The sequence below is a fragment of the Anoplopoma fimbria genome, chromosome 17 (genome assembly GCF_027596085.1).
Source record: "Anoplopoma fimbria isolate UVic2021 breed Golden Eagle Sablefish chromosome 17, Afim_UVic_2022, whole genome shotgun sequence".
Lineage (NCBI taxonomy): Eukaryota > Metazoa > Chordata > Actinopteri > Perciformes > Anoplopomatidae > Anoplopoma > Anoplopoma fimbria.
This window is the reverse complement of record NC_072465.1, coordinates 17,031,276-17,055,463: the sequence shown is the minus strand read 5'-3', so window position 1 is coordinate 17,055,463 and position 24,188 is coordinate 17,031,276. Positions and strand designations below refer to the sequence as shown.

General features: G+C 38.2%; 1 protein-coding gene across 2 annotated transcripts in view; it reads right to left on the bottom strand.

Annotated features, from left to right (window-relative positions):
• Window positions 1-12,985: 12,985 nt before the first annotated feature.
• Window positions 12,986-24,188, bottom strand: part of LOC129106476 (SLIT-ROBO Rho GTPase-activating protein 3-like) — a 31,664-nt gene continuing 20,461 nt past the window's right edge. Inside the window, exons 11-22 of one of the 2 annotated variants that reach the window (XM_054617888.1) lie at window positions 23,575-23,602; window positions 22,635-22,737; window positions 21,182-21,242; window positions 19,846-19,923; window positions 19,370-19,504; window positions 19,167-19,272; window positions 18,866-19,093; window positions 17,992-18,065; window positions 17,705-17,885; window positions 16,816-16,962; window positions 16,309-16,624; window positions 12,986-15,706 (exon numbers count right to left, since the gene is read on the bottom strand). In XM_054617888.1, the coding sequence (XP_054473863.1) occupies window positions 15,242-15,706; window positions 16,309-16,624; window positions 16,816-16,962; window positions 17,705-17,885; window positions 17,992-18,065; window positions 18,866-19,093; window positions 19,167-19,272; window positions 19,370-19,504; window positions 19,846-19,923; window positions 21,182-21,242; window positions 22,635-22,737; window positions 23,575-23,602 (1,922 nt within the window). In that variant the 3' untranslated portion in view covers window positions 12,986-15,241. Of the gene's footprint in view, window positions 15,707-16,308; window positions 16,625-16,815; window positions 16,963-17,704; window positions 17,886-17,991; window positions 18,066-18,865; window positions 19,094-19,166; window positions 19,273-19,369; window positions 19,505-19,845; window positions 19,924-21,181; window positions 21,243-21,585; window positions 21,617-22,634; window positions 22,738-23,574; window positions 23,603-24,188 lie in introns of both variants that reach the window. The other variant, XM_054617889.1, reaches the window with a different exon arrangement.

The window sequence follows — 24,188 nt, the reverse complement described above, 5'->3', positions numbered from 1 at the left end:
TAATGTTTCCTGTGCAGTTTAACCTTAAGCAGAGATTAAACCCCAAAACACATCATTTGTTTACTCCAGGTCAATTTGACTTGACATGAAATTATACTCTCTTTGAGTAAATTAATTTCAAGGTAGTGCATTCTCAAACTTAGTTGGAGGGAGATTGACCGATTAGTTCTGTCCAGCTTGAATGTATGCAGCCCTCTCATTTATTTGAATGACGCCAGTCCAGAGGGCTCTAAAAAGTTGATAAGAAAGAGAAAATAGTTGCCACAGTGATAACTTTTGTAAGAGTTGTAGAACCCTGCCTTAATACTAAAAATTCCTTGCAGCGTTTTGGTATCTGATAAGCCCCAAATTTATGAGTCCTTCACCCCAACTGAATTCCTGGATTGTATGTCATGTCTCACCATAACCTGAAGCAACATGTCGCCCTATGTGGTTCTTACGCAGGGCTGGCTTGTTACTTGCTTAGGAAAGCAATATAGTAATACAGCAACTTTTCTTTGCATATGCTTGGAACGAAGCACTGTATGATTAAAATCAGGTTTAGTTACTCAATAAACAATGATGGCTCTGTTGACACATGGCCCTTGTGATAATTTGGAAAGTATCACATCACACAGTAGTTAGAGAGGATACAACAAGTGGTAGAATTGGCCACAGTCAGCCAAGGACTTCGAGGATACACAGAAAGAAAAGTGTGAATTAAAATGACACATGCAAACTGTCATGTCCTGGAATTTATAGTAATTCTTGAAATAACTGGTTATGGTTTCTCCTCACACTAATGCCACAGTTGATAAGATAGGGAAAAGTGCTCATACTTTAAAATAGTTGACAACACTGTATATGAATTGGATATTGATGGTTGCAAGTAAAACAATGTGATCAGCACAAGAGAAGGGGAATGGGAAACAATATCCAGTATGAAGTCATATAGAGTCCACTTTACACCCATTACAATATACCAGATGGGGCTGAGCCAGGATAAGATGTGTTGGAGGTGCGGAGAGGAACGCGGGTACTTTACCCTCCTGCATGAAATGCGGTAAGTACAGGGCATGGAGAATGGCCTTGGGCAGCCAATAGCAAGGACTGAAAGAGTGAGGTTGTAATGTTATAAATCTCCAAATAAATCTGAATCAGATTAAACCGAAATATATTGTTTTGTAATTAAAGTGTCCAATGAAATAATGGATTTTACTGCAAAATACAAGGAAATAATAGAGAAATGTTTTAATTGTTTGGGATAGAGTATGGAAGGAAAATGGAGAAGCTACAACCCCAATTAATTATGTTCTTTCCATAAATTAGGAGTATATTACCTTCAAATAATTAATTTGTATTGTTCGTAATATTTCTTTACGTGTTGTGCTCACACCATCTGGGGTACCATAAAACATTTTCTAGTCAACGTTATGTACTGATGCATTTATGTAATGAAATAAAAGAGCAAGATTGTGCTGTTGATCAGATTTTGTAGTAAACTTCTGTACAAAACCTCTGGTATCTGGCTTCATATTGAGTGCATTTCCTTATAAAATAATTCAAACGTGATTTATTCAGTTTAGCAGTGGCATACTCTACTAATGTCACATTGAGCGGTGCACATCACTAAGACATTTCTTGGCCGCTGACTTGTTTCAGTCACATCTGTATATTGTACCAATGAAAGAGGATATTGTGTTTACAGATCACACTGGGAGCATGTAAAATGGAAACAAGATGGAGACTACATTTGAATTCTTTAAGAAATGCCCAGGCAATGAGTGTTAGAGGAGGATTTTCCATTTGCTATGGGGATCTATCTGAGAGGTATTAACTGAGCTGACCAGGAATTTGTGTTAGAACGCTTGGTCTGCAAAATAATCTTTATCCATAAAAACAAAAAACAAATGTTATCATAATCTAACCAGTATTTGTAGACAAAGGTATTGTAGTTTGACGTAATGATTCATTTTATAATAACAACTCAGTATGATAAACCATTTTTACGTGATAGAACACTTTATATGTATTGTACATGATATGGAGTGTTATTGGTTTTGTACCATTTAGCACCTTATTCACAGTTAACTGGAAACCATACAGTAGCAGCGAAGAATTATATTCATTAACATTCACAGCGTTTTCCTAAATAACTTCTTGAATCAGAATTATTCTGGAACTATTCACCAATCAGTCTTTGCAATTTAATACATTTGTATACATGTAGCCCACACTACATATTACATTTATAGGCAAGAATAAATAAGTTAATGGTAACTAATAAATAGTTATGTTAAGAGTGACTATTTAATTTAAAGTGTTTAAATACAGTTCATAGTAAATATAGCAGGGTAAAACAGTAAACAGCTGATAGAGATATCTTTGTCACATATAAATAAAGTTAATTGCAGTTTGGGTGTTATACACATAACAACAAATATTGTTTAAACTGTCTCTAATGAAAGTGGCGTGCTTAGTTTACTTCCTAACCTTAAAGAGTGCCATGCTGTCTATCTTGACCTTCTTTATTTGTATTGGATGTTAATGAGCTGTCAGTCCAATCTAGTCCTAAAGAGTTCATTCACGAGCAGTAGAGCGACACAGACATCCTAGACACTGACTATCCTTTGGAGAATTAGGCCCGTTACCATGTAGCATTGTAAGGATACTTTTGGACAAAGAAATTTACTAAAAGAAACATGTGTATATTATCATTAAAGCATAGGACCAGGAGACATGTTTTTGGGAGCATAGAAGGTCCGGGCTTCAGCTATCACTACAGCCGGTTGTTGGAGGCAGGAGCCGGGATCTCCGAACATCAGTCCCCTTATCGTTTAATTCACCAGTTCATCACCCAGCTAGTCCAACTGGTCTAAGAGGCCGTGAGTAATAAACTGCTGCATGTGCAATATTTTATTTCTGCTTGCTTTGCACACAGAAATGATACACAACGTCAACTCAGGCTTGTTTTGTTTTAAAAGGCTGCAACCTTCAATTCTGAAAATTGAGGTCAATGCGGAAGTGCTTAACACTTGCATTACTTCAAATGGCCAACAGGTGGCAAATCCTCTGGTTGCAAAAAGAAGTTTACCTTTTCAATACAGCATGATGTTCATTTAGTAAATTATGGTCCAAATAAGATTAAAATAGATGATAAAATAGGGTATGCTTTAGGACCTGGCTACTTTGTAATCGACAGGTTGCTGCTATGGTGTTGTCTGCATTCTCGTCTTACAACTTTAACCCTTTCACAGTGTGTTTTCAGTTAATGATAATTAATTGTAACAGTTTTGGTCAACTAAAATTGTAAGTAGCATTTGGTTGTACTAGCTCCATCCTCTCGTGTAGGGATGCAACGATACCAGAGTCAGGTATCAGTCAGGTATCAGTCTGATACTGTGTTCATGTACTGGTACTCCGGAGCAAACATAACTAATATTACTTCGGCAACGTGACATTAACCTCTGGTCAGTTGAGCCTAATCAGCTGATACTCGAAAACGATCCACAAACCAAAATGTGGAGCAGTGAGTCAGTCCAGTTTATTATATAGTCTATGAGCTTAATTATTTTATAGGACAGTATTTTGTTGAGTTGTAGTGCGAGTGTGTGTGTGTGTGTGTGTGTGTGTGTGTGTGTGTGTGTGTGTGAGAGAGAGACAGTGTTAGTTTATAATCTTGGATTTTAGGGATTAATTAATGCAATAGAGTAATATCCAATGTGAATGTTTAAAGGGACACTACGATGGACCTTATAATTGCAATTAAATCTTCGAGAGATTGGTAAACATTCTACTAGAAAGGCTACACTGTTTTTACATGTCAGGATGATTCATTTTTTCAATAAGCATCTGCAGGTAGGTTGTCATAGTAGCCTACTCAATGGGTGAGAATTACAATTCTACAATTATTGAAAAGATCTATAATAAAAGACCATAAACAAATATTTACTGTCTGAAAACTTTCTGTTGTATATCGGCCATCATCCATTCCAGCGCACCCAAAAAACTTGTCAGCGCACTCAAATAGCACCTGAGCCGACACCGTCCTTTTATTTCCAGCAGCGTCGGATGTAACGCTTCAACCTTACTGCTCCAATTACACTGCCCCTGTGCCATACCACATAGCTCAAGACCCTGTCCCAGCATTTGTTCTATAGCCTTGATTAGCACTAAACATAAAGTAAATCTGAGGTAAATCGGAATGTCAACAGTTTTGCAGGTATTTGGTCACAAAGGCACATTTAAATGCCGACCCAAGTCATTAGAATTCATCCTCAGGGCCCCATGAATGTCTTTACCTAATGCAATGGCAATCATTTTAATAGTTGATGAGATAATTCAGTCGATACCAAAATGGTGGTCTGAGCAACCAACTGATCAGCAAATTGTGTTCACAGCAAATTGCAGTTTCTTGCATTAAGTTGATTTGAGAAGCTAGTTAATAAATCCTTAAGCATGAAGGAGCAACATGTAATCAACATCTGAGAATGTTATTTTCTGTATGTATTCTTAGACAAGTTCTGAAAGGATTGTAAACAATTTGTAGCGTGTGGTTGTTTAAGCACATTCTTTCATCCCTCAGTGCTTTATAACCATGAGACTCATACAGCTTGATGCCATTGTCCACTGTGGCTGCCCACTTCTTGTCCACAGGAAGAGAAGAGGCTTAGCAAATAAACAATCATGTATAACAAACATCAAATATGGGAAAAAGATCCCACATCTGTATCTCATATTAAACAGAGACAGATAATATCCATGAAATTGATAATGGAGAAGTTCTCAGCAGTGCAATGTAGTAGTAACAAGGCTTCTAGCTATTTATTTTAGAAAGTATCCATATCAGAATCTAATTTTGTGTGGCTTGTGGCTATTTACATAACAGACCTACTGGCCATTATACTTTAAGGACAGAAATTCAAGTTATATGTTTTAGAGTGCGGCGAGATAATACCTGTCTATGCTAACAGTGAATATGGTTGCATGCATGTTGAAATGGAGACTGAATCCTAGCCCTGACCCAATGTTGTCTTCTGAGATAACAGCGAGTCCCTGAAGAGATCAGAAAGGAAGTATCACATTAAATCCTTTAAAGAGACACATGACCTTTGCCTCAGAGTATCAGTGCTTGCATGTGATTCATCAGGGCTTTTCTACTGAAAACAGCCTGCTGTGACTGGAAATGATAATGGTAATTAGTTGGTAGAGACAAACAACGGAGCTAAAAGAGAGTGAATACTGGTTTTACATCTGCCAGGAACAAGGTTTAACATCTGCCAGGAACACAACTCTAAATGATTGAAAATCTTGCTCTGTAACTGATGGATGTGTAAACAAGCAACTTGCTAACAAGTTCACAGTATCAATTGTAAAGATGTCAATGTTGTGTTCGAAGCTTCCACTGCCGCCAAGAAATCAGTTGTTGCAGGTTTAGTATATAAAATATGTATTAGTGCAGTACTTATATATTTTGAAGTATCGACGTTGCTCCATAGAAATTGCTTGCTTACATACAGAGCACAAGTCAATGGTCAGTTCAACAGTAGCTTGATATCCAAATGGTATCCAAATCTATCCCTCTCACCTCCAGGGTAGAGATATCCTGCAATTTTTCATAAGCACATTAGTTCCACCAGTGATGAATCCTAAGACTCACTGAATGAGTTATTAATTACTGTGACCTGCCAGGAGTATTTTAGCACTTTGACGTCTGCCTCCGGTCATTAATTATTATTTCTCTCCCTCTTCCTCTTGGGTCAAAATTCCTGTCTTCTGAGAGATTTAGTTGATCAGACCCCTACAGCTCCCAACAGTTACCTCAGCACCTTACAGTTGTTGCTGGTAATAGCATAGCCATGGAGCAGATGGGAGGGGGATGAATCAACACACCATGTCCCTCTGATTGGAAACAGACACCTGGATGTTTGCACTTCTCGCACCGCGGGGTCTGGAGGAACAAGAGATTGCATGTCAGGGCTCATTTCATTTCCAACTTGTTTGCACAATATTCACACACACAAGCAAGCGCAATATTTTTAACTCAAAACTTCTAGTAGTAGTTCTATGCTCTGCAAAGATTTTTTATCACATGCTCTTCTTGGTTGCAGGTGGTTCAGAAGTAACACTCATGAGAGCAAATCTTCTTTTTTCTGTCTTAGCTATCTGAGCTTCCAGCTGTCCTCATAGTGATTATTATTTTATTGTGTTATTAGAAAAGGATTTTACCACCACTGACCCTGCATTTCCCTTTAAAATTCACCTTTGGCAAATATAAGCCAACTGCTGCCACCCCCCAAGCTGTTTGCACAAGTCTCAATGTTCAGAAGAGAGTGCATCTTCTCTATAATTCGTCTGAAGAGTACATTCTGCTTTCACAAAATGTACCCCTCTGCTCCAGCTAATTTGAAGTCAAAGCACCACTTAAACACTTGTCTGACGCCGGGATGAAACCAGAAAAAAGCACTCTTTTACCATTTGCCAAAAAAGCTCTACCTTTTATGGTAAATGAAAGTGGAAAAATGGAAACACAAACTGGAATCCTGGAGCAGTGGCTGCTGTGGTTAAAGCTACATCCATTTCTTCCTGCAATTTTTATTGGGAAAAATATTTGTATTTCCCACTGAAATGATATACAGCTCATGACAGAATCATTTGTTGTTAAAAATGTTGGGTAATATACCATTCTTCTTTTTGAGAACATGTTAGCTGTTAGCCTAGCTAGCGTGAAGACTTGAATCAGGTGGAAACAGCGGGCCGGTCTCTCAAAAAAATACAATATCAAGACATTTTAAAGCTCATTAATTCATGCATACCCCGTTTAATCAATACATAAACAGAAATGTAAATACAACAATTTGTGGATTTATGGAGCATGTGCTGGAACTATTTCCTCAGAAAAGCAGGACGTAGTGAAGTCTTTTAGTTTTGCCTTCAATGTGAGGTTGTTTGGCAACACAGACGTACTAAACAAATGAGATACAGCAAGTGGATTAGTGAGCTTTAGATGTGTGGGTAGGCGGAGGCAGGCTGTTTCATACTGTTTTTAGTCGTTATGCTAAACTAGCCTAACTGCCTTCAGGCTATAGCTCCATACAAGATGAGATTATTTTGATCTAACTCTTGGAAAGAAAAGTGAATAAGTATATTTCTCAAACTAACTTTTCCTTTCAACTTGTTAAAAGCTGGCTCATATCAAGGGGATATGAATGCTGCTGTACTGGACTTTTCCACATCTGCTTCCTTATATTTAGCCTAATATGTAAATAATGTTTTGGACATTTTACTGGCCCAAAAATACTTTTTAACAAGAAATGTTAATTTAATTAAAAAAAGCTCAATATTACCACGACAAAGGAACTAAGAAGAGTATTTTTAATACTTGCCAAACCTAAAGGTGATGAGATTAAGCTGAAATATCTGTTTCAATACGACACATCTGCATCCTAATAATACACATTTAACTTTAATGTCTGACGGTTTTCTCACTAAGTAAATCCTTTCTGAAAGTAACTCAGGATGGAGCTTTTGTTTGTTCGTTCTGCTAAACTGTGTCAGCTGGATCTTCTTTTGCATCTTGTCTCTGTCTGGCTGAAATGTCCTTCAAAGCTGCTTGTTTAATTAAATCATTACTTCTAAGAGTCCTTTTGACTTTTTCCAATCCATCAACCTTTCATTTTTTAATGTTGTATTATTAAGTTAAACAGACAACAGATGAGAGCAGCACTGGCAGCAGCTTTGTGTTAAAGCGGATCAAGTCATCTAGTTAGGGAGAACAGACATAGCAGGAAACATACAGTGTTCAGGCAAGACACTGTAGGGAATGTACCTGAAGAGCACAAAGACAAGGTAACAAAATAAATGTTAACAGCTGTTCCTTACCATGAACAGACATAATGCTATCTGACCACCCATACAGTATAAAATACAGCCTTGAAGGAATATAGGGAATAGAGAATATAGCAATTTCCTATGTAAATTGGACAATATCCTGAGTGTCAAATCAGAAACAGGTGAGACTTGGTGAAACAGAAAAAATCTGCACCTTGTGTTTTTCTGCTTCATTGCTCCTTTCAAAGTGAGATGGAAATATATTCTCTCTGCAAAGTTTGCATTCCAATTTCATTTAGCATCTTTTCCAAAGTTACCTAATCTTTCTAACTAGTCAATGTGAAGAATGAACAAGAAACAAGGGCCATTTGTACCTAAATATTGTGTAATTAAAACATGCTGGATCTGTTGTTTCTTGCCTTGCGTTGATGTCCTATATGTCATATCCTAATATACAGCCGACATAAACAGTGCAAAAAAGATCCACACTGCTAATGTTGGGGTTTGATGTTTGACTTTAAGGTAGATGAAGTGTAACAGTGTGACTAGAGGAAATGGAAAAGTTTGTTATGAGTCATATTACATGGTTGTGGTCATCAATTAGTTCAGCTCAGTTAAACTATACACTCTAAGGAAACCTAATGGTGTGGAAGATGGTATGTGGAGGGGTTAGAGAACAGGATTGGTACAGTGCATTCAAGAAAGTCAAGCATACTGGATAAAAAAACAATGACAAATTGCATTAAGTGACTGGAGAATTGTCTGTTTCATTGTTCCACATTGTTTACAATACCTTCAAATTGCACTCAAGAGTTGGATTTTATTGCTTATAGTTTGGAGAGAAGCTTAATCGTTTCAATTACTGTTAACTCGGGTGTGTGAATTGCTTTTTCCTGTCAGGTTGAACTTGTTAAAAAAGCACTGATCAAACAGACACATGGAGTTAATCACATTTATGACACTGAGATGACTTTGGGTTATTTGCACCAGCAAGTGAACCAACTGGATGGTAATAAGTAATTCCACCTGGAGCCATGTAATATGAATAGTTTCATTTTCTTACAAAACATTGGATGCAGTGCTGGTTATTTACTTTATATGACTTCTCAATTATAATAAAAATATGAAGAAAAAAAAAAGCATCATAATTTCTATTCCTGTAACTTATTATTGTACAGGAAAATTGTTTGTTTAGTTTAAGCTATCCTTGAGTCATGTTTCAGTCAGATGTTTCAAATAATGAAAAACATATACTAAAAAACATCTGGTATCACCTATGTATTTTCATAGTAAAACACAAGATAAACACTTATGTATTTTCTTTTCCAACATTAAGTTAATTATATACACCTCATAGCATTGCTATTAAAGAGTAATAAACCAATTTCCCCTCAGATGTTTTCTATTGAAAAACATATTATTGAATATTACGACCAAAAACTCATAGTAATGTGCACAAGTCTGTTTGCATCCTAAATAACCACAAAGGGTTTAATCGTACAATTTCCTGACTGATTTAAAACAGTCCAATACATCAAGCAAGCAGCTACTTACAAATGCAACAACAAACACACACCAATGTCTGTCTAACACACAAACACACCTGATTAAACCACAAACAGATTTATTGTAAATGGAGCAAATAAGTCTGCATTAGCAGGGTTTACAAATTGCATGGCTAAATATAGAGGGTGATTTCTCTTCATCACACGCTAAAGAGAAACTAATTCTCAGTACTCTAGGACAGCGATTTCCAACCTGAGGGTCACAAGATTAAACTGAGGAGTTGAATCACTCACAACACACGTACATATACGGTGTGATGGGGAGGCCCCAAGTAAACCGTGCTTTTCATTAAAGCAGATGTTATCTGTATTTTCTATTCTCAATGGATCACTTGACTACTTGTACGTGAACTGGATCGCTCATTGTGAAGAACCCGCGGATAATTTATCATCTCAATCTGCAGTCTCCCTCATTTCTTTTAGCAACCTTGAGGTCATTGTTTTGATTTCCTTGGCGTGCAACTAAACTCTCCTGCTTCAGCGAAAAAGCTCTAAAAATCATCCCAAAATTGACTTTAAGCTCGGTCCGCGCTTTCCGTGCTGTTATTACTGTTAACCCTTACCCTAACCCGTCAAAGCTGTTGCCATGTTGAGAGCAGTGGGGAGGCGATAGATATTCTCTCAAATCCATATAGAGAACCTTTAAAATACAGTATATTGGAAACTATAAGCATAGACAAATTCAAACCTTGTTTCCAGTGTATTTCTATTGATAATTGTGTTGTACTTGAGTTCTGCATTACATACAGTATCAGGAAGCCCTCTGAAGGACTGTTGACTGCTTTACAGGACAAGGACTATAACATATCAAGAGGTGCCTGAATAAACCAGCCAGTCCATATTCTCTATTAACTCAACAGTTAAATCTTGTGTTAACTGCGACTTTGGTGGCCTTACTTATTACCTCACAGCATCAATGACAAGGCTTTTTGAACTAGTAAACCACAACCGGAAAGATGGGTGTTAGTCCACGGGTGGTCCGTTCCCTCTTAGCAGCCATTCAGGCCTCGGGAAAGTTTATAATCTGATTATATTCCCACGTTAATCTCAATAAACACACCTAAATTAGTTAAATCTGGCTCTGAGTGCTGACCATTGAAGAAATAGAAACAGAATTACCTTTAGACAGGAAAGGGAAAACAAAACCATGCAGTGAAAACCATGTGTGTCTGTTTTATTTATTCACATTTATCTCTAATTGATATATTATTTTTGCTTTAATCCAAACCATGTATTTTATCTGTAAATTATCTGTAATAATCAACCAGCATCAGTTCTTTCAGCTCAGAATTTCTCTCAGGGCATTGACCTGCAAGTTATCCAATTGAAATGATCAAAACATGTGTTTCTGAGTTTGCGGTGGGGCTGAGGGTGGAGGGTCGTAGGTATTTCTCACAAGCATTAAAGATTCAAAAATGGCATACAAGCATGAACTTGTTTAAAGGGACAGAGTTATTAGCATAGGCACAAATACTCAAAAGAGCTTTATTTGTTCAGATACCCATTCCTGAGGAAGAACAAAACACGACCATGTTTTTGATGATGATGGTCATAACAAAAATATATTATGCATTACTCCAAAGGCAAAAAAGTGCAGAAAAAAACACTCTGGAGATGGTGCATGAACATCAAAATATGTATTTATTATAAAACAGGAGCCTGGAGGCTTTTAAATTGCCAAAGTGATTACATCCCCTACCCTGTGACTGAAAGGTTCAAGCTATTTTAGTCTTCATAAAAATGTATATTACACTAGCAGTGTAATAATTGAATGATTTGGTACACTTTAAAAATTCTTAACAATATGTACGGCCTTTTTCAATGTTTTTACTGTATGAATAATGTTAATATGTAGGCCTAATGTTAACTTTTGCACCTGTTGTGTACAAGTACTGTTAAAAATAGACTTTTCATAAACAAATTATTCTATACTAACGTATAAATGGATGGGATGTGTATAATCTGACAAGCATAACCCTTGTGAATGAAATCATGTCAGCTAGTATTGGCCATGTTCCATGCTGTCCGTAGATAAAGTTGTCATTCTCATTTCATGGTCAATAATTTCTCTCATGTTCATTGTTTGAGGATGACAATGCCCCCATCCACAGGGTACAAGTGGTAATTGCATATCTTTTTGTAAGAAAATTCAAAAGATATAGTATACTGCGTTGTGTAGAATACAGTGATAAGATCCTTTACTCAAGTAAAAGTCTTAACATACGCTATCACAAGTAAAGGTTAAGCATTCAAATGTTTCACTGAAGTAAAAGTGCATTAGTATTGAGCTTAATATACTTGTCAAAAGTGAAAGTTCTCATTATGCAGAACGGCCACTTTCACAGTGATATGGTTACACTTAACACATAGGAATATTATTATTGATGCACTAAGATGATGCCATTTTTTTATGTTGTAGTTATCATTAATTATTCCATTTTAACTTTTTCAAAATGCATTGCATTTTGTGTGTTGAACAAATTTTTGTATGCAAATCTCATCTGCAAAGTAACTAGTGAATAAATCTGTGAGATAAATTAAGTTTGGGTAAAAATTTCCCCCTGAAACAAAAAATATATAATACTACAAATGAAGTAAAAGTACATTAAAAGCGTACTTGAGTATGTTACTTAATGTAAATGTATGCTTTTGGCAGACTGTCAGCACATCCAATCAGATAATACACTTTCCACATGGCCAAACACCTGATTGCTTGATTGTCAACTCATCAATCAGCATGTAAGCACTATAAAAAGACCAAAGGTGACGACCTGTTTACAACATGGAATTCAACATGGCAGCGTGAGGCTTGTTCAAAAATGTTTAATAGCAATAGAAAAAAAAAACGTTATTCATGTGTTCTTTGTTTGCACAGATACTTTTGCTGTGTTTATGTACAATCTTCTGTTTAAAATATGTTCTTATCTGATTTTCAGTGCAAATTGCAACCATCGGAGATGCATGGATGTATTGATACTATTAACGCTGTGAAGAGATATAATCTACCTATAATTAGGTACCTCACTCGAACATTCATCTGGAAAAAATCTTACCCAGACTAAATCTGTAGAAAATAAATTTTTTAAAGTGTTAGGATTGAGCACAGTAGTGTGTAACTGGTTCAAACAGATCCAGATTGTATGAACCATGTGTGTGCCATACAGTGAAATATATATATTTTTAAAAATAAATGATTGTATAGTTTTGAGTGAAGTGTTTCATTTTGCAAATATCTGATGTGTTCTATGTGTTTGGTTGTGTGCATTGTGTGTAGTTTCTTGAAAAATTACCCCTATTTTCAAAAATATGCTTAAGCAAACGTAAAAGCTGTAAGTGATACCCAAAGGTCTTTGAATAGGAAGAACATAAAATCTGTACTGCCCAGTAGATGGCAATGCAAAACCACTCTATTCAGTGCACGTATGAATGAGTTGTGCTCTGCATGCACATTTTCACCACAGTTGTTCAGTGTAACAAGGTCTATTGATATGAATATAGTGCACTACCTTAACCATCACTGTCCACTGTTCATCTTCAGTCATCTCCATTCAACACTTTTTATTCAACGTCACAAGACAATAAAACAAGAAGTTTCTGTGAAGTTTCACTGATTTATTGATTTGTTAATGTCTGTGCAAGGATAAGAGTAACAAAAATCTACAGACTAGACATGATAATATATCCTGTTCCTATCATACAATGTTATTTATACAAGTATCCTGTAACTGTATGTATATATTCAATCCAATGTACCTTTTACAGTGATATATTGATTATCCTTTTAAGACAGACAAAAAACATCAACGGTAAACAAATTCATCTAAACACCCACACAGCCTGAACTGACCATGTGCAATCTAGACATTATGCAAGCTTCGATGATAATGATGTGCTATATCATGTTTCTAGTACAACTTCATCAAAATGAACACACAGAACCTACAAATGCAGCGCAGTTCTCTGTTGTGTTTCTAAGTGCATTATTCACTTGAATTGAAGGAGAACATTTCACTTTTATTGAGGTAACACATCTAATCTTTTTATATAGAGAGATTACTATTTTTATAAGAACATTTTGCTGATTTTATTTTTTATTTCTGTGTATTAGTTATAAGGGTGGCATGTCTATAAAGTCCACGATAGTTGTCAATGTTCTCTTTGTAACTGAGTAGCCTTGAAGCCTGGTCTACTTCTGTCGTCCACTGACCCGTTGTGAGATAAATGAAAATATAGTTTTGGCAGATTTTTTTCTCCTAAAAAGTACATTTAGGAAGAGCTTGCATGCAGAAATTATTATTAAATATCAGTCACAAAGAGATTGTATCGTTTATGGTCCACTGCTGAGAAAATGCAACAAAAAGGTGCAGAGTCTCAGGTTGTTGCTGACTGTGTAGCTGGACTGCTACCAGTAAACCTGACCCGTACCGAGGCTATTGGCCAGTGATGCTACCACTGCTCCTGCTGGTAAGACTGGTCCCTTGGTGGCCAAACGGCAGCAGCACCACTTGTATCTGATAAAAAAAGGAGCTTACCTAGACTGTTTCTTCAGAACAGCTTAGTCTTGCGGAAAAAATAACAATTGAGCATTTCAAGAGAGATGTTGGGAGATTATTTCAATATACTTTAAAGCCATAACTGTATGTGCAAGATTTTTGTATAATTAAGTATTTTGAACTTATTCTGCTAAAGCCGTTTGTAGTTAAATTTGCCAATCCCAGTGACAGTTGGTGTTGTCTAAGAGTTGCTTTTAGCCCTTCGTACTCAGTATCCTCGGGTTGGATTGGTGTGGAGTGCTGGGGTGTAGCCCTGCTGCCTGACGAAGTTTGTTTATATATACACTTCCATTCCAATTTTTTTTAAATAGTGGCTCAAATACGGATGTAATTTCCTTGGAGCCAGCATCAACTGACCATTAGAAGAACTACATCTTCATCCAATCCATGGCTGTGTCTAAAATCATCTTCGCTCACACATTCCCATGAAACAGAACAGTTTACTACATATTAAACATTAAATATGTCCAACACTTATGAATCAGTTTGCGTCATCACTAACAATTTTTCGCATCTATAAAAAGTGATGCATTGCATTGTGGAACTGTTGGCAGAAAAGACTTAACATGGCATGCACATTAATTTCTTTCATTCCATTATTAGATTTTTTTAAGGGCACTAAATACAGTCGATGTAAATTTCCCACGCAAATTCATACACTGAAATAAATTGGCGGTCAGTTAATATAGTGCTCGACATAGTAAATTGAGAGTTATTTCAGACACAGCCACCGTATCTGCCAGTTGCTGGAAACCTAAAACTTGCTGGTTGGTATATAAAGTGACACTATGTGACAGGCTCTTTAAGGAAATGAGTTTGTTTAGTTTTAATAGACTACATCAACCAGCAGACTGGATGTCTAGATAATTAGTGGTGTAATATAACCATAAGTGCTCCTTCATAATGGAACATAAAACCAGACACAAATCCAGGCTCACAGCATTTTTGTAACTTCATAACATGAGGTTTTCATTGTCAGATTTCAGTAAACAGAAGCATTTTCCAGTGCATCCCTTTTTTTATCCAGCATGGCTGTTTAGCACGGTAGCATTCTATTAAATCATTCTAGTAGAATTATATCCTATTTCTGTGAAATATTGTAATGCAGTTCATCGACTTGTTTACCAACAAGTTTATGTGTCGGAGGGAAGTTGTCAGAAACCAGAAGTAGCTATCCTACACTTTACAAGATTATACATACCAGGTGTCAAATGTTTGTTTTGCTGTCAAAGAGAGGTGCAGGGGCATGATGGTAATCACAATCGCTTGGTACCCACAGTATTCTTCAACCACTTGACTTGTGACCGACTGGAGCTACATGTTACCTTGTTTGTCTGAGGATGAGGAGGAGGTGGATGGTGATGGGGAGGGTGGTTTGGGAAAGCCCCTGTCAGTGGGTGTGATGCCTGGGCTGCCCAGACCAGAGGAACTAGAGCTGCTGGAGCGGTGTGGTCCTTGGCCCTGTCCAATCACAGGAGCAGGCCGGACAGGTCTGACAGGCGGGGGCCTTAGAGGTGCACTCGGTCTACGTGCTGATATAGCAGGTTTAAAAGTGGTCATGGTCTCGGAGGAGGAGCTGCTGCTGCTACGTCGCTGTACTGCATCTGGATCCCTGATCACCATGGTGTGGAGAGGACTGCAAGGCGGATCCTGGGCTCCACCAGGGTGTTTGAGGGGCTCCAATGTGTCCAAAACAACATCGGGTGCATGTTTGGCTACATTCTGCCGCTCCAGCTCACGCAACTCATGGAGAGCTGTATTCATTGTTTTCTCTATGTCCTGAGCAGAAGGAAAATAATATATTTACATTTTGAAATTAATTTCAATGAATCAGGCAACCAGTAACTAAAACGAAGTCCCACTGAGGATGCATTTTCAAAGTTCCAGTTTAATTTATGCACTCTCTTAGTTATCTAAATAGTGTCCTATTACCCTCCAGGCCCCAGAATCCAGACTGTAAAGAGCTCCAGATAAAGAGCAGTAATGTTTAGGAGCAGCAGCAAGTGATTAGCTTACTTGCTTTGCCCAATATTTTGCCTCTAAAGCTACATTCATTCTTTTAGTCTAACCCTCTGATTGGTGGAGGCTAAAAAAAACAGAAAACACTGCAACCTCCTCAGCACGTTTTCAGGAATAGAAATAATCTCATCTCCCTTTTATTTAAAATCAATATCCCTTTAAAAAGTTGATAGAATTCGTTACAAATCAAATATTAAATATTAGGCTAGAAAAGGCAGCAAATGATGGTGTTTTCTTTTCAATAGAGATCTACATACAATACTGATCCATCAAAGTATAAGGTCTCGATCAACCAAAAGAAGGGTAGTGCATAAATATTCCTATATATAAGTATCAAAGTATATATCAGTATAAACACTCACCTCAGCGAGTGCTTCAGCCTCAAGGGTTTTGTGATCTCCTAAACTTGCGTGCCGAGTGGTGCTGGGTGACGATCGTTGAGAGAGGCTGTCCACGAAGGCCCTTCTGTCGGGGTGGTTGATGCAGCCAGCACTGCCAAATGCGGCGAGACGTCGTTTCTCCGGACTGTCTGTTTGGCCCCGGCTAACTGCTATTTTGTGTGGGCTGCAGGGCCGAGGCATAACCCTAGGGGGCTGGTCTGGAGCTCTGTTGGGGCTGTGACTGTCAGCGCCGTTCCTGTGGCGCGGACCTGCAGCTCCATCTGATCGCACCCTCACCCTAAGAAAAAAAATAAAATAAATCACAATTTGATACTTTATTAGTTTGAATCTTCTGACTCAGAATGCTTGCAAAGGAATTTAAAATGCAAAGATGGATCTTTTTTTGGTTCATAAAAAAGCAAATACTACTTATGTCTACATTATGTTCTCACTCTCTGTATAATGTGTTCCCGCGGTGTTTTATCTCACCTTCCCAGTGCTGCTCCAAATTGGCGTTCCGGTGTGTGTTCACATGGAGACCGGCGGTCGTTTCTGGACGAGGCTCTTTCATCGTGGTGGGGTCCACTGCTGGACGCACTATCGGTCCTCTGAATGCTATCCGAGAATGCATCATCCCTGATACGGACAGACAGAAGAGATTGATCTGGATTAATGGCTTCTGCCCTCGGGAAATGTTGATATTGGCTTTTAATTTGACAAATTGAACTGGAAAGTCGAATCATTCAAACAGCAAATAAGAATCCTTAACAATTACATGCTTGCCACAAAACAACACAAAAATGTCACCAGCACAGTGGGCCTCATTTTTATTTTACAGACAGAATTAATCAGGTACCAGTCCCTTGAAGCCAGTGTTGGCAGCACATACATCACTCTTCTTAATTTTGCTTTAATGTTGTTACCAGCCCTGTGATGAAGGAGTGGTTATCAGGCAAGAGGCCAGAGCAGATATTTAAGGCTGTCCTTGACAAGTGACCTAAGTGCTTGTCCTTCCCACAGCTCCACAGGTTATTGCTGATTGGGGGCTATTTGTTTTGTTTTTTATTGCAACTAGTTGTGTCAAGAAAACAAGAAAAACACACAGGAAAACAGGAGGATTTAATTCACACTGATGCTTGATGAGGGCTTTTTGGAAACACAACACGGCTCCAGAGGATGGTAAGAATAGAAACATGCATTTTGGGAAAATAGAGCGACATAAATAATGACCAAGCCCAAAGTAGCTGTTGTCCTGCAACAGAACCAGGGTACCGACTTCTTCACTAGGTCACCTTTGTGATGCTGTTTTATACTAAAATCTGTTTGCTATAACAAAAGTCTCATTGTGGGCTTCACAGAACAAATGCTGCTCACTCACATGTCTTGTACCACAATGTACTGATGTGGAATCAGCCCATCCACACCGTTATGTCGGCCCTCCCACCAGTCATTGGAGGCTCGCAGGTAGAGTAACAGAGAGGCTCCCTTCTTGAAGGAAAGCTCTCTCGGACTTCGGCCCACATAGTCAAACTTTGCAATGGCCTCAATCTGCTCCAACTCTGCAACACAAAGTACAACACAAAGAAATGTGACAAAATCCAACGTGAGTCTTCTGAGTTTCTTCAGCTCTTACATGTACGGCTGCAATCTTTGCAGGGGACTCACCTTCATCGCTAGTGTTGGGTCCGGTGCCATTGTCTACCTCGTCAAGAGTTCCTGGCTCACTGTGGGGGCTTTCACTGAATGGAGAAAATATGGAGACAGACATTCCCTAAACCATATTTTATATTTATGCAAAGTAAGATGTTTATGTAAGAGAAGGCAAATAACAAATCTAACACACTATGGTTTGGTGTTTTGAAGTTTTTATACTCAATTTTCATTGAAATTTAAACTAAATACAGAAAACAAATTAAAAACTAAAATCATCTTTCAAATGAAACTTGACATTCAAAACTATATTTTGCATCCAAATAATAAATGCACGGTGGCATACATCTTTGTAAAACACAAACTGAATCCCTAAAGTTATGAATATGGTTATGGTTATAAAATGGTTATTTGTCTACTCAAACATAAAATTAACAAACTTATAATAGAATGCTGCTTGATAGTGTCCTACAAACAAGACACTCAATAGAATAAACTATAGAAAACAGGACTTCTGTGTATTAAAAACTGTCTGTTTTTTTTACCTGGCTAAGCAGTCGGTGAAGTATCAATTCAGTTTTACACTTTGACCAGAAGCACTTTCCACATAATCCATACACATTTCACCATTGAGGATTGTGCAAAATATATATAATCAATCATAATTTATTTAGCATTTAATTAAGGGGAAAAAGTAGAAAAACTTATTTGGTTAAGCTGTTATCGACTAAGAAAAATAGACATTTAGTGGCTGCATATAAATAGCAGCTTTTATCCAAAGTGTTCTACAATTTGCACCTCATTTACCCATGCAAACATACACTTCTCAGCAACAGCCGCCCCATAATTCATGTACTGACACATAATGGACACCTCGTCTTACACTTACCAGTACTCTTCCCCACCAGCCATGCACTTTTCATACACAGGTCCGTCCAACTCACGCTGAGATGGGAAGATGACCTCATGGTGGATGATAACGGTCTTAATGATCTCGTTAACATGTGCCTGGCAGGACACAGGGTCCTGCTCATCTGGTATTGGCATCAATGTGGGGCCAAAGCAAATAGCCAGGTTGTAGGGGTCCATCATGTTCTCGTCACTGTACTGAGAAAGACTGGGAAAGACAGAAGCAATTAGTATCAATTTATGAGTGCCAAACAAGTTGGATTTGTTGTGGCAGGACTTACTGATTTAGAAATGAAAACAGGTATCTCATGACGATGATCACGGGCCGCTGGAGAGTCACAACTATCTGCTGAAGGTGATGAGCCCTCTCTGCACCTGAGTCGAGCTCTGAAATGAAGGAAACAAAGAAAAAGTGGAAATTTACAGAAAGCTACACTAAATAAAAAGCTTACATGTATCTGATGTTTCCTGGAATGTGACTCACTGGTTGTGGATATGAGGTCGGGGAAACGCTCTTTAGGGAACAGCGGGTTCTCCAGCCCCCTGAAGTAGAGCTTAAGAACGCCTGCCACTGAGTTGATGTCATGATCAGCCTGATCATCCACCAGTGGATCCTCTCCTATAGACGTAGCATACATTTAACCCACTCATTAATCATTCGATACTATCAATGTTAGTATAACACAGCACTGATGCAGTTTTTTTATGCGCATTTCAAGTTGGGAGGTTAATATAAACATTGAGAGTGCAGCTATGTTTCCTCATTCATTATTACTCCAAGATGCTGATCCCATGTATTATGCATCTAAAATGGTTTACATGTCCATTATGGGGTTACATGTGACACATGGGCTCTTAATTTGCACTTTAGAGCCTGAGGAAGAGAATGTTGCTTTTGAGGTGGACAAAACGCAATTTAAAATCAATCAAGAGAAGATGGCCAAGTGCACTGGGACTAACCTCTTTCAAATGCATTTTTAATATCGTTGACTTCGACCTGGGAGCCTGGAACTCGAAATATACCTTGCTGCTGAAGACCTGTAGACAGGTAGACCAGTTAGTGTGAAATGTACGAATGTCCTTTCATTGAATTTCACTGCACATTTAAAGTTAAAGGAAATTAACCAATCCTCACAGTACGGTGCACAGCACATAAAGCCTGGAGGTTAAAGCAAATAAACAAACTGTCTTTAAAAAAGACAAAACCCAACAACAAATTCTAGTTTAGATTGCATTGTGAATGCGAGGATGTTCAGTATGTATGCAACAAAAATGGTGCAAAATGGTGTTAGTCTGGATTTGAAAGACTAAAGCTGTCTGCAGCAGAAAATGTTAAATTAAAGAAGGTGTCATGAAGGCAAGGTTTTGACACGCTAGAAGACTTCTAGGTAATTTCAATTTCAAACAATCGTTATGGTCAATATTATTGGAAAATTGTTTTTTTTTTTCTGGTCCTTTTTACTGTTGGATGAAATTAACTTACCACTTTAATATTCACAAAACACACTTGTCATTAATAAATGCTTGATTTTATGAAATTCCTTAGCATGACAGTATTCTGCTGCGAAGGGTTAATAACACTCAATTGAATTTGACAGGTTTTGTCAGCCAATTCAACAAATAAATCATATTATTTAGGCTCTTTTCAACCCAATAGTTCAAAGAACTATTGAGCCACAAAAAGTAAAACATGAACTAAACGTCAGGTGTTTTTCCTGTTTGTGTTTGTACCGCATCTGAAGAAGCATGAAGATGAAGAAAATAAGTCTATAACAACTAACAAAAAAATGATGGCAGCTTTTGAAGGAAAAAACAACACAGTCATTTGTTGTGTCCACCCTTTGTCCTACTATTGATACAAGTGGCATCCAGTGCTTTCTTATTGAGTGAATAAATGCACAGCAAACTCTGCCCCAATAGTTCCTGGGCTATTAAAAAATACTACCCTCAGGGTGTGGCCATTTTAGGGCACCAGGAACTATGATAGAGGTAGTAATTCAGTCCCATGTGTGAGGTTCCTGGAAAGGTTTTATGTGGTGAAAAAGGGCTTCTTGTAGGCTAAAGACTGAGATTTTTTTTCAGCAGGACATTCCTTTTGAAAACACGTTTGATTGTACTTCTTTGTTTAATACACATTTAAGACCTAGACTGTGTGATTCCCTGACACGATTGCTGATGTTAATCTTTTTCATGACAAAAATGTTAGCTTATATAAAAAAAGGGAGTGACAGAGTATGTGAAAGCACAGGATTTGTCATTTTGTGGAAAGAAACATGGACATTACATAGGAACCTACCATACAGGTTGATGTATCGAACGCAGCTCTCAACCACCACTGGTATGGGCTGCCCTGAGTCCTATTAGACAGATTCAAATGATTAATATTGGAAGCACATAAACCGACAATTAAAGAAAACAAATAGTCATGCCAGCAGGGTGTTATCATCAGAAGCAGCTCCTCAAATTAATTAAGTGAACAAAGTTGATTGTTAATCATTAGATGTTTTTTTTTCTTCAAATAACTGATGTTAAAGTGTATAGAAAAAAAATACACAGAACTAAATTGTGTTAGTGTTTGCACCATCATATGTAACTATCACTACAGTATTCACAGGAAGGCCAACAGGAGAGGGGCACAGAAATGTTGGTTAGCATACTGAACACAGTGTGATTATCCCGCCCTGCTATTAGACAGAGTACCTGACTCCTGGCACGGACATTCCGTCTTCCCCTGGGCAGAGAGCAGAAAGGCACGTAGACAGAGGAAGAGAGGCAACAAGAACCACAACAGGTTAGTGAGAGAGACAGACCGTACAGAGAGAGAGAGAGAGAGAAAAAGAGGAGGCCTGGCCTGAGAGAATAAGCCAAAGCATCAGTGCCTTGTGGGGTTGGAAACATGAGGACATGGCTCGGCAGGGGGAGTGTGTGGGAGGGACGGTGCTACCTGAGAGGATGGGGGTAAGAGCTGCATAAAGCAAGGCATATTTCTAAGGCTGCAACTAACCAGTTATTTTCATTATCCATTTATATAACCATTAATTTCTCCAATAATTGCTTGAATAATTTGTTTTGTAAGCTGTCAGAATATAGTGATAGATACCAATCACAACCTCCTTAAGCCAAAAGTGTCATTTTTCCAGATAACACTCTAAAAGCTAAACATATTCAGTTTATTATCACATAAGACAAATACAAGTAGATAATATTTAAAAAGCTAGAACCTGGAACGAGAGAACGATTGGAATTTGTGCTTGAAAAATCACATAAATTATTAAATGCTTTTTTTTTTGTCTGCCAATTGACTGATTGTTTTAGCTGTAGTGCTCCACTGCTGTTGATGCACACTCTGTCTTTCCTTCCCCCTGCTTGTTTGAGCATTAAAGTGGATGTGGCCATGTGTTTATTTGCATAGCCTGGCACAGCTGGTGCATGGCCAACTGACGTGAGGCCAAATTAATTTAGTGTCTGAAGGCTGGGGATCATACGAGAGAGGATGTTAAAAGCAGACCCGGCACCAGTGCAGTGCTTAAGAAAGCAAACCATCTCCAGTATTAGTCTGATTGGTTTTCACCTCAACCTTTTTCATAAATTACAAGAGTGTGGACACAAGGCAATGAGCAAGAGGAAAGTCAGTGCATGAGGGAGCCAACATTTGGGTAGAAGAGTGGTCAAAGGCAAAAGAACCCCCAAGGACCGCTAGCGAGACAGCTGAGCTCATGGAGAGACAAAGAGCACAGATGGGCTAATACCTGGATGAAGGCCTCCATATTGCCGTTAAACAGCTTACGGTTAAAAACGGAGCGAGGTCTAGACTTCCGCATTCTCTGGGGTTTAGGGGGAAGAGTGGGGGGCCTGGGGAGATGGGGGGGGGGGGGGGGGGTGTACGGTTGGTACAAGGTAAATATGACTGCTAATGCAGTAGGTATACAAATAAAAGAACAGACATTTTTTTCCAAAAACACATACTCTCATACAGTATCTGTACGGTCAATGTGAAGCTACAGATAACAATTGGCTAGCTTAGCTTGTTTGTTTCATCGGTACAAAAAGGTGAAAAAAATGAAAAAATGGTTTTGCTAGGTATTTCAGGCCAATCTTTATGCTAAGTTAAGCTAACAGTCTGTAGCTTCATATTTGGCTTAAAATCATGACAATGGTATAGATCTTCTAATGTAACTCTCAGATTTCCCCAAATGTCAAAAATATTCCTTTGAATTGAACTTTAGACGGAGCTGCTGTAGCAAACTTAATCAAAGTCAAGGATAATGACTACAGGAAATCATAACATATAAAATTCAATAAAGATTTGATTGCATTTAATAGATTGTACTATAGTTCAAAATAGGTAAAAGCCAAACACTCAGTTAATCATGAGCCTGGCTTGTCAATATGTCTTCATTTTCTGCTCACTGAACTGCTTATAATTAGAACAACAGCCGGACATTATACATCTCCCTGGCATTTCATTTACTAGTCTAACATATTTTATAGATTAAAACTGTGAAGAACAACTCAGAGAACAGCCTTCTCTGATTAGCATCAAACCCTCTGTTCAACAAACAAGAGAAAAGCTGAGACAACTCTCATATTCCCACACTGTGATCTCATTCCTGCCACATCCAGAGACACAGGAAGGATTTTACACGCCATTGCCTTCTTTATTCATCCTCTTGTCATTAGACATCTTACCTTGTTGTTCCATATTCAGCCCTCTCCCCTGTAAGAAAAACAGCAGAGAAAAAGACCAAATTAGTATACACTAGTTTTACAATCACAGAAGTTAGCTGTACGGTTGAGTGCTGGCCGACTATACAAGGCTGGCAGATGGAGACGGAAAGGGGTGTTATGAGAAAACGGGCATCTATTCAGGCAGACTCAATGGGGTGAGCGCCACGGCTGCATTTGACTCGACGCCAGGCCGCAGTCATTCAGCTGTTGCCCTAGAAACGGCACAAGAGCCCCAGAAGGGGATAACTTGTCTACTCGCTCTGCAAAGTGAAAATGTATCCAGGGGCAACAAGAGTGGGAGGTTTGTGGGAGCTGATTTGTACAGTGTGGTGATTTCATGATATCTGTACCACCTTCGCACACACACATCTCACTGTACGAAAAACTAATTAAGGCCTCACTTTGATCAGTCAATCAGAAATGTTTGTTCAAGAATCACGTCATGTGTAAAGCAGCTTCCAGCACAATCCTAATTTATGTCAAACACACACACAATTCCACACCTAAGCAGATATTTGAGTCTGAAGAAGAAACAGAATAACACAGAATAAATACATTTTTATTCACTCTTAATG